This window comes from Echeneis naucrates, chromosome 6 (genome assembly GCF_900963305.1).
Source record: "Echeneis naucrates chromosome 6, fEcheNa1.1, whole genome shotgun sequence".
NCBI classification, from domain to species: Eukaryota; Metazoa; Chordata; class Actinopteri; order Carangiformes; family Echeneidae; genus Echeneis; species Echeneis naucrates.
This window is the reverse complement of record NC_042516.1, coordinates 2760803-2773616: the sequence shown is the minus strand read 5'-3', so window position 1 is coordinate 2773616 and position 12814 is coordinate 2760803. Positions and strand designations below refer to the sequence as shown.

At 38.9% G+C, this 12814-nt stretch overlaps 2 protein-coding genes across 2 annotated transcripts; one reads left to right on the top strand and one right to left on the bottom strand.

Annotated features, from left to right (window-relative positions):
• Positions 1–902: 902 nt before the first annotated feature.
• On the bottom strand, positions 903–6647 carry LOC115044475 (transmembrane protein 42-like). The gene is made up of 3 exons (XM_029503496.1): positions 3866–6647; positions 2328–2474; positions 903–1504 (listed from the first exon to the last, which is right to left on the bottom strand). The coding sequence occupies exons 1-3, from the start codon at positions 4040–4042 to the stop codon at positions 1361–1363; spliced, it is 468 nt and encodes a 155-aa protein (XP_029359356.1). The 5' UTR covers positions 4043–6647; the 3' UTR covers positions 903–1360.
• Positions 6648–7238: 591 nt separating this feature from the next.
• kiaa1143 (KIAA1143 ortholog) lies at positions 7239–9521 on the top strand. The gene is made up of 3 exons (XM_029504877.1): positions 7239–7406; positions 7637–7787; positions 8009–9521. The coding sequence occupies exons 1-3, from the start codon at positions 7293–7295 to the stop codon at positions 8218–8220; spliced, it is 477 nt and encodes a 158-aa protein (XP_029360737.1). The 5' UTR covers positions 7239–7292; the 3' UTR covers positions 8221–9521.
• Positions 9522–12814: the final 3293 nt, after the last annotated feature.

Genomic DNA, 12814 nt, shown 5'->3' with positions numbered 1-12814 from the left:
AGAGCAGTGGAAAATATGGTTTTCTTTGCAGTGTTCAACAACTGCTGCATCAAGCACAGGCTATTACAACAAAAAGACTGGGGAGGTGAGCATTCTTTAGTGATAACTGATATTGCAGTACAATCAAGTGTGTTTACCTGTCCAAAGGGCTGGGACTTTTGTCTTTATACACATCTTTTCTTTATTTCAGGTTTTTATTTGATGAAATGCTGACTAATGTGAGAAATGACTAGTCAAAGATGAAAGTTATTGACTTGAGTTATTGACCTCATGTGATGTGCAGTCAGTGTGTTGTGACTGACTTGGTAGCTAGTGATCTGATTGAAGGAGCTTTATTTCAAATCGTGAAGGTGTTTGGAGTGAATTTTGAACTGGTCAGGATTCATCTTGTTAAGGTAGACTGAGTTTCTAACAAGTGCCTTCAGTATTGACTGAGTATAGCTAACATTTGCAGTGCTAACACCTACTGCAATATAGTCGAAGATTACACATGGCTCAAGCCAACTGGTTATCTGTCCGTTTATTATACCACAGTATTCATACAACCTTATTCTAACTGGATCAAAATATTTCAAAACTGCTGGTTTTCTTAATACATAAGTTATTGTGGGAACTGGACAGCTGCATTTGTTGGCACTATTATTGGCAAGTAACTACATAAAAAATTTAAACTCACACTTAACCAAAGATGGACATGAATAAAAGTCATAAATCAGTTGGATCAACCAATATTTGTGCAGCAAAGGCTGCCACAGTCAACACAGTGAATATGAAGCTGCAGCCTGTTAGTTTGGGCAGAGACCAGAAAGATAGAAATTGCTTGCTCTCCTCTGTCCTATATTGATTTAAATGAGCCTCAGAGAATAAATATAGAGAACCTAGATTGAGATGTACTATGATGCTTCTAACCATTAGTGAAGAATGGAGTAAAAGGACTCACTTCTAAACGCCAAATGAATTGTCTGAAACTGGCCAGGTTTTTTTTTTATCCCAATAATTGGTAAATTAAATTAATCGGAGTTCAAATTCCAGGCAGCACTCTTTGACAAAATGCAGCTCATCACTGCAGCTGCTTTGACTCTTGACAGTTACAGTGTCACTCAATATAAAATGTCCTCATTGGCACACCTGTCACTGTACCATCAAGGATAAAAGAATGGACCTAAATGTTACCTGAAAAGACATTCCATGAATTGGGTGGGATGGTGGTCTCATAGTCGCCACTGGATGGTCTGGATCTACTCTTGACTTGAAGATACAAAGGTGCCTCAATTTTAAAGGCAACACTTCAACTTGATTCTGCCGACCACAGGTGGTTGTGACCATGACTTCAGAGCAAGCAGGCAAGTCAAATTACACCTCACTTAGTCTTTTTACCGTCCCCCTGAGGGAGGGCCTGAGGTGTGAAACCATGGAGCACCAGCAATCCACACAGAGTGAGAAAGATGCCCACCCACCATACAGTTGTACAGGTCTCTCCAAAAGTCAACCTCCCCAGTATAGCCTGGACACAAAAGAAAGGACAACATGAATAAAGAAGATCCAGAAAAACTGACCTGTACCATTGACCACTGTAATTCATTACTATCTGGATATCCCAACAAATACTGAAAGGCCTTCAGCTGATGCAGAATTTTGGTACACAAATATTTACAGAACTGGGAAAAAAAGATCACATTTCTCCTGTGTTGGCTTTTCTTCATTGGCTGCTGGTAAAATTAAATGTAGAATTTAAAATCCTTCTCATAACACAGAAACCTCTTAATGACCAAGCTCCATCATATCTCGAGAGCTCATAGTTTCTTATTCTTGTAGGCCACTTTGCTCTCTAGATGGAGGGTGGTTCCGAGAGATAGAATTTCCTTTGACAAAGTTAATAGTTATGCTGCTATAAGGCCTAAACTGCAGGGGGATGAAATTGATCAAAGTCACACACCCTTCACTCTTTCACTTTCTGTCCCTCTCTCGCATGCATATCCCACCATTATATGTTACTAACTTTGTTTCTTACTGTTGTGTCTCTCTTCCATGTTTCTGCTAATTATCTACGGCTCCAATAGCTACCATTAGTTATTATTTTAATAGCCTTATTAATACTGCCATTATTGCTTCCTCTACTGTTTTAACTTACTGCTTATATTTGCCACTCACTATGGCTATATATATATATAAGGTTTGGCGCAGCACTGTTCTACATATAAAGTTTACTGGAGTAACATTTGTTATGATCTGATGCTATATTGCTATATTATGTTAAATTTCATTTGAGTAATTATTCTAAAAGGTTTGGAGTTCTACAGCAAAACAGGTGATTCACTGGAACTTACTGAGGAAATGAAATTTGATGCTGTGGTTGTGACAGTGGCACGGGCTGAGGTGGGGCTGTTTTGGAGAGCCTTAGAGAAGAGGGTCCACATGACAGCATTACAGGTGAACAGCAGGCTTCCACACAACAGCCGCAATGGGATATGGAGCTGGAAACACACAACTAAGTCAACAACAGATGACGAACTAATGAAAGGTCCATTGCTACTGTTAGTATAGTAACATTTCAATAGCGATTGTTTCTAAAGGCTTCAATCAAAAGATCGTGAAATGGAGGAGCCAAAAAACAAAAGGTTGTGTGTATATGAAATACAACTTTTCCATAGCAGAGATAGCCTATGGGAAACGATTTGGTGAAGCAGATATTGTTATTAGTTAAGCTGATTCATTATACAGCCACTGTTTCCTGTTAAAATGGCATTCAGTTCTGTCAGATAATGCAGCATCTCTCCCAGAAAATCAGTGTAATTGCTAATACTTTGGTTTTCACACAGTGTTGTATCAATACCAAAAAAATACTTCAACAAAGTGTTGATTGAATGTAAACATCCTTGATCAGCAAACTAAAAATGATGTGAAGACACATAGTATATGGGACACAGCATCAGCTCACAATATCTGTCCATGTGAATGAAATGGGATGCTATGGTAAGAGACCCAGGAGGACCCCATTGCTGACACAGAGATGGTTACTTTGCTGATTCTGGCACTGGACTGTGTGAATGGCATCATGATATCTGATGACAAATAAGAGTTTTGGGATGCAATATGTAGGTTATAGAATATGAGAGCTAGGCCTGCATCAGACATCATGCTTACTTCAAGGCAAACTAAACAAATGAACATGGTATACCAAAGAATTATAATTGAAGATTACAAGAGAAAATTTTAGATGTTAAATGTGGTGCATTACCTGACATAAGTATTAGGGTACAAGATTTATATATATACACACATATATATACACACACTCACAAAAAGTTTCAGATGACATTTCAGAATGCACCTAAAATGCACTATAACCCATTATAATTATTTTCAATACTCTACTGAACTCCTCCCCTTGTGGCTGTTCTTTGTCTCACACTGTGGAGTAACAAGGGAGGAGCTTATGTGGAACAGCTAAATAAAGAAAGAACGACTCCCAACTACGACTCGGTTCCCATCGTTTGCATTTTTGCGCCATGCACGAAATGTTCTGGCGCTCTTCAGATTTCGACATCATGAGACCAAGACGACACCTAAAAAATTGAGCTTAGTGACACACAGTGACACTAAGCTTGAAGTAGACATCTTTTGGATACATCCCATGCCAATCACCGCTTCATTGTAAACTGTGCCCTGCGGAACGGGATGACGAATGCAAATTCGAAATCACATTTCGTGTTTCTACTTAAAAGCCATATTTTCACGATATAATACCACTTCTGTAATATGAACTTTTAACAATTCCATGCATTTCGCCTGAAAGTTAAATATCCCTTTTTGTGAGTTGTATGTCTGTGTGTTTCCACAATATAACACAATCCGTGTCACTCACCCAGTCACAATGCGTATGTCCAGCGTGTGTTTCAATTTTAGTCCGGCCGCCCATGCTGGACTCACATATGTCTCTCAGGTAGTCTGAACCGAGGGACAGCTTGGCAGAGAAAGACGCCAGCGCACTCAAAACACCCGCTAAAATTGCGTGAAAAGACCCAGAACACATGCATGCCATTGTTGAACAGGCCTGCTCACATCCGACTGAGTCCTCTGTAGCAGACAGACGAGGAAGGAGTCTGTTCCTGTCACTGTCACGTGATTTTGTCCACCCCACCGCCCATTTAGGAGATCTGAGGCAGATTAGTGTCCGTTCATCCTCCTTTCCGTTTCCGGGTTGCTGGAGTCAATCACAGTTCACACAAACACGACAGACAAGACCACTCACATACACACTCAGACATATGGGCAATTTAGAGTCCCCAATTAACCTAAACCCGGAGGAAACGCACCACTGGTGGGAACTTCGGATATTTTTTGCTGACTCGAGACTTTTAGTTCAGTAAAATAAACGAATAATTTTTCAATGAATTAATTCATTTCGTTCATTGGAACCAGTATGGCGCTGTAGCTGTAATTTCAGTAATGACTGAAAAAGCACGGCTCTCAAACACTGAAGAGCAACATGGTTTGCTTCACTTGGCATATAATACACAAGTTTGCTTTTGTTAAGCTATTGAGCACCCTTTTGAGCCATAGCCTACTGAAGTTGAAATTACTGATTACTTCATCAGGGTTCTTGCACCATTTTAAGAATAAAATGTAATGCTTTTAAGGGGTTATTTTCTTGTTTATTTATTTTATTTTAACACAATTTAAACCTTGCCCCACTGTGGCTAGATGCTGCCACGTACCGCTTGTGCTTTCGATGGCTTTGAGACCCATGGTCATGGAAAAAATGTTTTTGCATAATTTGCTCATTACCTAATTGTTGTTTTCAGCTGGGACCAACCACATCCTAAATGCATCATCTTCCATCCATTTGTCATTAAATTTGCTCTTCCCTGTCTTTGCATGTTGAACTGCTCACTTCGACAACCATGGCGCATAATGTCTGCAAGCAGCCTGATGTGAGTCTGTCTCTGACGTACCGTAAAACGGCTATTAATCGTTGAGTCTCTTATTTATAACACAGTTTTTGTACTAAGGTAATCAAACAAATGCACACTATGTTTTACGGTCAACCATTGTGCTTTGCCATTGGCATGAAACGCACCACCTGGAAATGTACTACCTATAGTAAACTTATGGTGCATTTAAGACAATTTAAGGTCTTAATTACCCAGATTTTAATTTAAGACATTTTAAGACTTTTTAAGAACTTGTGGGAATGCTGTTCATTTGCTGGTTGGAGAGCCTATCACTTTAGCCTTCGTGGTCACTGAAGACCCGTAGTGTATCAATTTGTACCAACAGAAGATCAAATTAAACATCCATCTAATTGCTACATAGCTAACGTTAACTTTCATGCTGACATCAGATAGTTCTCCTCACCAGTAAAAACAGCATTAGTCATGTTACTGCTGTAACCATGTGAATAATGAGCGAAAGACCCAAAGACCTGTAGTTATGAGTCATGAATAAATCAGTCATGTCTACACTGAGCCTGCTGTTACCTCCACAGCTTTGTAGTTCCCAACAGTAGTATGAATATAAAGCTGAGTCTCGTTGACGCTGGTAACTAGCAATCCAGACTAATTTCGCCCAGAGAAGGAGAGGAGGAGTTGTTGAACACTTGGACTGGGGCTTCATTCAGCTCCTTTCTTCTTTCCAACATTACAACACAGTGCTTTTATGGCTGCAGAGTTGAGTTTCATCACACTGACTATAAAGCTTACAGTGGCTACAGCTGGCATTACTTTTCACACAAATCACCGGTGAGCAGGACTTACATGCTTCTCTGAGTACACAAAACAACACGGCTTTGTGCTGACTACATCACACTCTACCCACATGGCAACCTCCTTAAGAGGGAATGCTCAGGCTGGTAACACTGAGCAGTGGGCATAGAACAAGTGCACTCGAGACTCAGATCCAAATACCCGTACTTTTGAGTCGTAAATGAATCAGTCATTAATACATTGAGAATATGCAGCAGAAAGACCCGTTCATGAACGAATCTGAGCCTGTTGTGCACATGCAGGGACCAGGGAAAAAAAGAACGAATCACTCACTGAGCTGCCTTGTTACTCCCCAGTCATACAAAAGATTAGTTCAAAATGAACGAATCGTTCACAAAGGACATATAACTAGAAGAATATGGTTTCTGTTATTGCGTAGCATCATATTTAAACAAACAAATTGTATTTATTTACTGCTAATCTGTTATTCATATGTTCTAACATGAACAAACAATAACGACCACCGAGGAGACGTGAAATGGATCAAATTTTATCCACACCACGTGTCTATATGCCTATATGTCTATATTTTCGTTATGTGTGTATTGTAAAGAGCACGTCATTTTGTTATTTTGAGATTTCGTCGTCAACGGTTCTCGTGACTTTCAGTACCGGGGCGTATTATCTTAATATTAGACAGGGCCACAGTGCCCGCTTCAAGATTTATGTTTATTTTTTGGCAAGTTGAATGTTATTGTATGGAGGACGACACTAAGGCTCATTTATGCTCAACGTACGTATGAAAATCTATGTGTCCGTTTCAAACGATGTTACCGTCACTGCTCACATACGTTCATGCGTCCTTTACGTTGGCCTGCATATTAACCAATACATCGACCAGGGGGCAGCTCAGAGTAAATTGTTTGAGACAACAACAAACTCAAAAAAACATGGCGACTGTGGAGGCGGTACTCATAATGTATATCTTACATAAAAGACAAAAGCAGAGGCAGCGTTGTATGAGGCGGTGGCCGGCGAGGCCGTTAAATGTGTTTGTTGTGGGCTCGAACAAATCTGTCCCGCACCGACCTCCACTTCTGCATCGCGACCGATCCACTAACATTTAATTGTCTGCCAATCTCCCAGCTGTTTCGTAGCATTTGTTTATCCCGGTGTCCAGACGACTTCATATCGTATATTTGTTTAAAGTTCCGCCATTGTTATTTCTTCTTCGTGATTGGAGCACGGCGACGTATTGGGTAGTGACAGCAACACTGCCCCCACGATTTCCGGTGGTGTTGCTCCGTTCGGTTCGTATCCGTCAGCTTCATGGAAACGTGCAGAATTTATTGAATGTTGGGCATAAATGGGCCTTAACACTAACATGCGTTCCACGTGAACTTGAGGTAACCGTTTTTTTCAGTGACACTTTATAGACACACAGGTAGACCTGTGGCGTTGAAAATGACGAATCTGCGACCTGCGATCACAGAAAGTGGAAATATGAAATAAACAACACCGGAAACAGTAAGAACTCGCTAAGCCAAATGTCTATTGAGTCCGGTTGTATTCTTTAATTTCCCTGTAATGAACCGAAATAAGGCGAGTGGCGTATCGTGGGTTAAGCCAGCAGAACCATCCTTTCTGAAGAAGTTCAAAAATGATGTCGGTTACAAAGAAGGACCGACTATTGACACAAAGGTTTGTGCTTTGGCAAACTGTTAGTTTTGAACAGGATGACAACGGTAGTTAATTTGATTGTTTTAAGTCTTAACGTTAGATGCCAATTTTGGTTTTCCTTAGCCTGCCTAAAGTGAACGTCTGCTAACAGTACTTTGAAACGACACACTGGACGGTTAGATCGGGGTTATTTCATCCAAAGTATCAGTATCTGATGAAGAAATTGTGGTGTCTCCATTCTATTTCTTTAGCATAACGTGATGCCAAAATTGGAGGATGACAGTGGCAGTGATCTAGAGGATGAGCTACCCCAAGTGGTGGTGCTGAAAGGCGAAGACCTGAGTGCAGAGGAAGTGAAGAACATCAAGGTGAAAATGCGCACTGGAAATTCTACAGAGAAAGGTAATCCTGCTTTGTTTCACGTAATTGCTCACAAAATAGTGGTTGCAAAAATATGAATCCAAGGTAGAGCATATATATATATATATATATATATATATATTTTATATAAATCTTGTAGCTAGCTGGAAGGATCTTATAAGGTTTATGTAGCCTATTATTTTGTCAAGGCAACAGCATCATGTGATCTCTAAATTCTGGTCTTTTCTTTGGTTTATTTGCAGATGATGGACTCCCTCCTGATAAAATTCTTTTCAGGAAACCAGCAAAGCGGTCTCCCTCAGAAAAATTCTGGCTCACCACCAACCCCAGCAAAAAGAAGAAGAGTGATGAAGAAAAGGAAGTGGAGAAAAAAAAAGAGTTGAAGCCTGGAAAGAAAATAAAGAATAACAGTCTTCTGTCTTTTGGAGGGGATGAAGTGAACGAGGAGGACTGAATGCTACTTGTGAATAAATTACCTTTATTAAACATGTAGCAAACAATTTAAGGGAGCCAAAAACAAAACATATGTTGTGCAGCCTGTTCATTACAGAACGTTTGCATATTTCAGTAAACTGACTACACAAAGTCTGTTCCAATTTACATCCTATCCATTGATCTCAGGGCATTAAAAGCAACTAGCAGAGAGGCAGTAGTACAGGAGTACAGTTTTAGGCAGGGATGTTTTTCATCTTGACTGGAGGATAATTTAGGATTTGTTTGATCAATGTTGTCTTTTTGATTGAAATTACAAAAAAAAAACAAAAAGCTGAAGTCCTGTTTATGGGATTGCAGGTTTTAATATATGACCTGATGAGACCTTTTCTTTTTTTAAGTATCAAAACTCTACAAAGTAGCTTCTCCTGAACAAAATGATGTCTGACCATGGTCACAGAATGGCACACAGGAAGTGGATTCACTCTGTTAACAAATTGAACTCAAACTTTCATTGGATTTAGCCTTTATTCATTTTGTAAGTAATACTACAAAAAACTTGATATATTATATATATTATATTATATAAAATATTAAAGAGAAAAAAAGTTTAAATTCCCAAAGTAAATATTTTGAAAGTACAGGATGAATTTAGTCTTTTCACAGAAAGGTTTTCCTGGGCAAGAAGGATATATGTGATATTAATAAAAAAGATTAAAGCGCTGGATAAAAGAATGAATGTAGCGGAGTCAAGGATTGTGGATAATGAGGATCAGGAAATCACAGTTAAAGGCACTGTGTATTCAGAAGGACTTGGTGGAAAGATGTGAGGACTTGCAGGGTCGATCACGAAGGAAGAATTTGAGAATATGTCCAGTGCCTGAAAGGTCTTGAGGGAAGTGACATGGTCAGGTTTGTAGGAAACCCAGAGGAAAATTTTGCTGCTCCAAGCTTGCTCTTCTATAGCTCTGGAGACAAATTTGAGATTCTCACCTCAGCATCATTTTAGTTTCTGTTTTGTCTAAAATGTTTCTCTTATGTTTCTCCTAAAATTCATTCCTCTTTTGGATAAGAAAATGAGCAATACTAGAGCTACCATGGAGCAATACGAGTCTCTCGCACACCTTACAAATGATGGAACAAATAAGTTCCATGAGGTTCTCCATGAAATTGTTACAAGGATACAGACTAACATCTTGAGGCACTTAATATAAATATTAAGACTTCAATCATGTGAACCTCTTCTCCCACCTGATGGGATTTATCTTTTAAGCCTTTAATTCTATAGCAAATTGCAGATGAGCTGACAGACAAATTAATTTCCCATTTGGGATGAATAAAGTGAAACGAAACTGAATCTTAATCTTCTTCATTATAATTCAACAGCTTTTAACAAAAAGTACCACTACTTTTTTTTTACTTGAAGTGTAATAGCTGTAATAAGGTTAAGGAGAACTCCGGTCCAGCCATGTTTGACCCCTATATCATTTCGTGTTGGGGGAGCAAAAAACCCCCAGAGTTATAACATGGCTACCCAGTGCTTTGGGAATGCTTTAACGTTTAACCACTTTGGGCTTCTGAACACACTCAGAAAACCCTTCCAAGGAACATGAGTCGGTCCTTAGAGACACCACTGCGCACGTTGAACTCATATAGTGTAGAAACTTTGTTTTTGATGGAGTCACTCACATCAGATAACTCTGTTCACATCCAGAAAAGACATTACTAGCTGATCGTAAAGCGTGTCTGTGGCTGTAGTGGCTGCGCGAGCATTCGACAATCGGCTCGTAGCGCCTTTTCCAGATGTAAACAGTTATCTGAGGTGAGTGACTCCATCAAAACACGAAGTTTCTACTGTTTCTACACTATGAGTTCAACGCGCACAGTGTTTCTTGGCATCCACTTCCTTGTGGACAGTTCTAATGAAGTCCACTGTGGCATTGTAAAACTTATTGTCAGACCACCTTGCAAGTACCTCTTCTCCTGGCTTCAGATCTTTGTGGCAGGCAATGGCTTTCATTTCTTTGTTTTTTATATTGCAGGCATTAAAAATTTTGGCTGTGTACCCATCCTCGAAAGTCAGGAATACAAATTGTCCTGAAAATGAACACATATTAGTACAGTATCATTCTTTCTTAAACATGCTACTATATTTTATTGGTCTCAAGTCTAATTATTAGACCTCAGCAAAGCTAAAAATGTATCTTCAGTTTAGATATCAACTAGAAATTAACTTTATTCTATTTACATTTGTTTCGCACTTCTTTTCTCATGCAACCACGATTAGATTTACAGCACTCTGTATTCTATCTTTTTTATGCATTTTATTTATTTATCTAACACATTTTCTATAAAGCACTTATTGCTGAAATTCTTGTATGAAAAGCAATATACAATATATATAGGCTAATATACAAATTAAGTTTACTATTATTAATAATGTATAAGTCAACAGGATAATGAACTGTGTGCAGGTGTGTTGTGGAGAGTATTTTATAATTTTAGATTGTTACTATGCTGTTACATGAAACTATTGTATTTATATTTCAGCATTGTACTGTATTTAGCCTATTTCTGTTCTTTATGTATTTTTCACCTGGAGTTAATTTGTCTCAAATATTTTTTTAATAATAGGCTGCTGAAATGGTTCAGTAAATTGTCAATACATTTTAAAGAATTAAATTAAAAAATCAAGTGGCAACAGAGTTTCTGCAGGTAACAACTAGAAATTTATAATCACTTTTATATTTTATTGAAATAACACTTTAAATAAATCCCCCAGCCCAAAATATAGTGATAATTTGACCAATAGCATTGCAACATGCTGTCACGAAACATGCAGTTTCAAGTGAGGGTTATGCTCCCTTTTATTGAAATTTCTTGACAAATCAAGGTTTGTGCCTAGAGAGCCAATATATTGCAAATAAAAATCCAATGATAAGTGATCACAGACTGTCAGAGAGTAATACAAACACCTTTTCGTCAAAGGTTTTGACAGGTCCTCTCGAGCAATGAGATTGTTTTGCCCGCCCTTGAACCTGCCCCCATCAAATAATAAGATTGTTTTCCCCACCTGTTGATCCCGCCCCAGCGATTAGGCGAGAACCAATGAGAGTGTTCAAGGGCGGGTATTAGAAGAAGAGCGCCAAATTCATTTCCAGGTAGACCGGAGAAGAGTTAGTGTGCTGTGGTGAAAGGAAACCCAGGAAACCCTAAAGTGTTGAGAGCAGATTGAGTATGTATTTAAAAAACCAATGACATGGTACACAGAGTGTTTCTCTCTCCATGAAGGGAGAGGAATGTCTTGACACCATGAAAAAAAGTTCTTTTAAACCAATGATATTCACATGACAAGATAGAAAGAGAGTTTTAAATAATCTGAAAGTTATGTTTCTCTTATGAAGGGGTTAATCACTTGGGTCTTTGTAAAACAGTTAAAATGAAATTACCTCTCATTCCAAGACTAATGTGTTACAGTTGGTAAAAAAAACATTTTTTAACACTTAAACATCAATTGTGCAGAATTCATATACAGCTCTGGAAAAGAGACCACTGCAGTTGTTTCAGAAATCAGCATCTCTACGTATGTGACAGTCATTCCATTCCAGCGACTGTTGAATTCCAACACAAGCACACCTGTTTCCACTTAATAAGGTACTGATGAGGTGATCACCTGAACCAAATCCTATTTAATGAGGGCATCTATAAAAACCATTGCTGTGGTCATCACTATCATCTTGTGATAGGACCAACTGGATGGCAAAAACAGTGCTAGTAGTACATCAAAAGTAGCTTGGGGGAAAAAAAAAACAAAAAACAAAAAAAACACACACAACTACTGACCATGCCAAAAGAAACAAAAAGAAAAGGGTTGCGTGAGGAAAAGAAGCTAAACTAGAAAAAAGCTCTTCATCAATGAGAAGCAGAGCAAGGCTGAAGTAAGGATTGGCCCATATAGAACTGGAGTAAAGTCATCTCTGATGAGTCTAATTTCCAGCTTTGTCCAACACCTGATCATCTAATGGTTAGACAGACACCTGGAGAGGCCTGCAATCCACAATGTCTCGCATCCACTGTGGAATTTGGTGGAGGACCAGTGATGATCTAGGGATGCTTCAGCATGGCTGAAGTCGGGCAGATTCCTTTTTGAGAAGGGCGCATTAATCAAGCCACATGCATAGTTATTCTGGAAGAAAACTTGCTGCTATCTGTTCTGACAATGTTCCCCAACTCTAAGGACTGGTTTTTCCAGCAGGACAATGCTCCATGCCACATAGCTACAGTAGAGCAATCAAGGTCTGAATGAAGGACCACAAGATCAAGCCCAATCTCCAGAACTGAACCCCATTGAAAATCTGGAACGTGATCAAGAGGAAGATAGAAGGAATGCCGTAAAGTCACCCAACAGCAATGTTAAAGACTGGTGGAGGGCATGCCAAGATGCATGAAAGCTGTGATTGTAAATCAGGGTTATTCCACCAAATATTGATTTCTGAACACTTAAGGCATTGGTAATTGCATTATTTGAGGTCTGAAAACACTGGACCTTGTTTGGTGTTTTTCATTTTCTGGAAATAAATGCTTTAAATGACAATATTTGTATTTGGAATTTGTGT

Coding starts and splice junctions, on each gene's coding strand:
- LOC115044475 (XM_029503496.1), bottom strand. CDS start 4,042: ATGGCATGCATGTGTTCTGGGTCTTTTCACGCAATTTTAGCGGGTGTT. Junction 2,475..3,865: donor GACATACGCATTGTGACTGG/GTGAGTGACACG, acceptor GTGTGTTTCCAG/CTCCATATCCCATTGCGGCT. Junction 1,505..2,327: donor CATCAAATTTCATTTCCTCA/GTAAGTTCCAGT, acceptor TTTTGTGTCCAG/GCTATACTGGGGAGGTTGAC.
- kiaa1143 (XM_029504877.1), top strand. CDS start 7,293: ATGAACCGAAATAAGGCGAGTGGCGTATCGTGGGTTAAGCCAGCAGAA. Junction 7,407..7,636: donor GACCGACTATTGACACAAAG/GTTTGTGCTTTG, acceptor CTATTTCTTTAG/CATAACGTGATGCCAAAATT. Junction 7,788..8,008: donor TGGAAATTCTACAGAGAAAG/GTAATCCTGCTT, acceptor GTTTATTTGCAG/ATGATGGACTCCCTCCTGAT.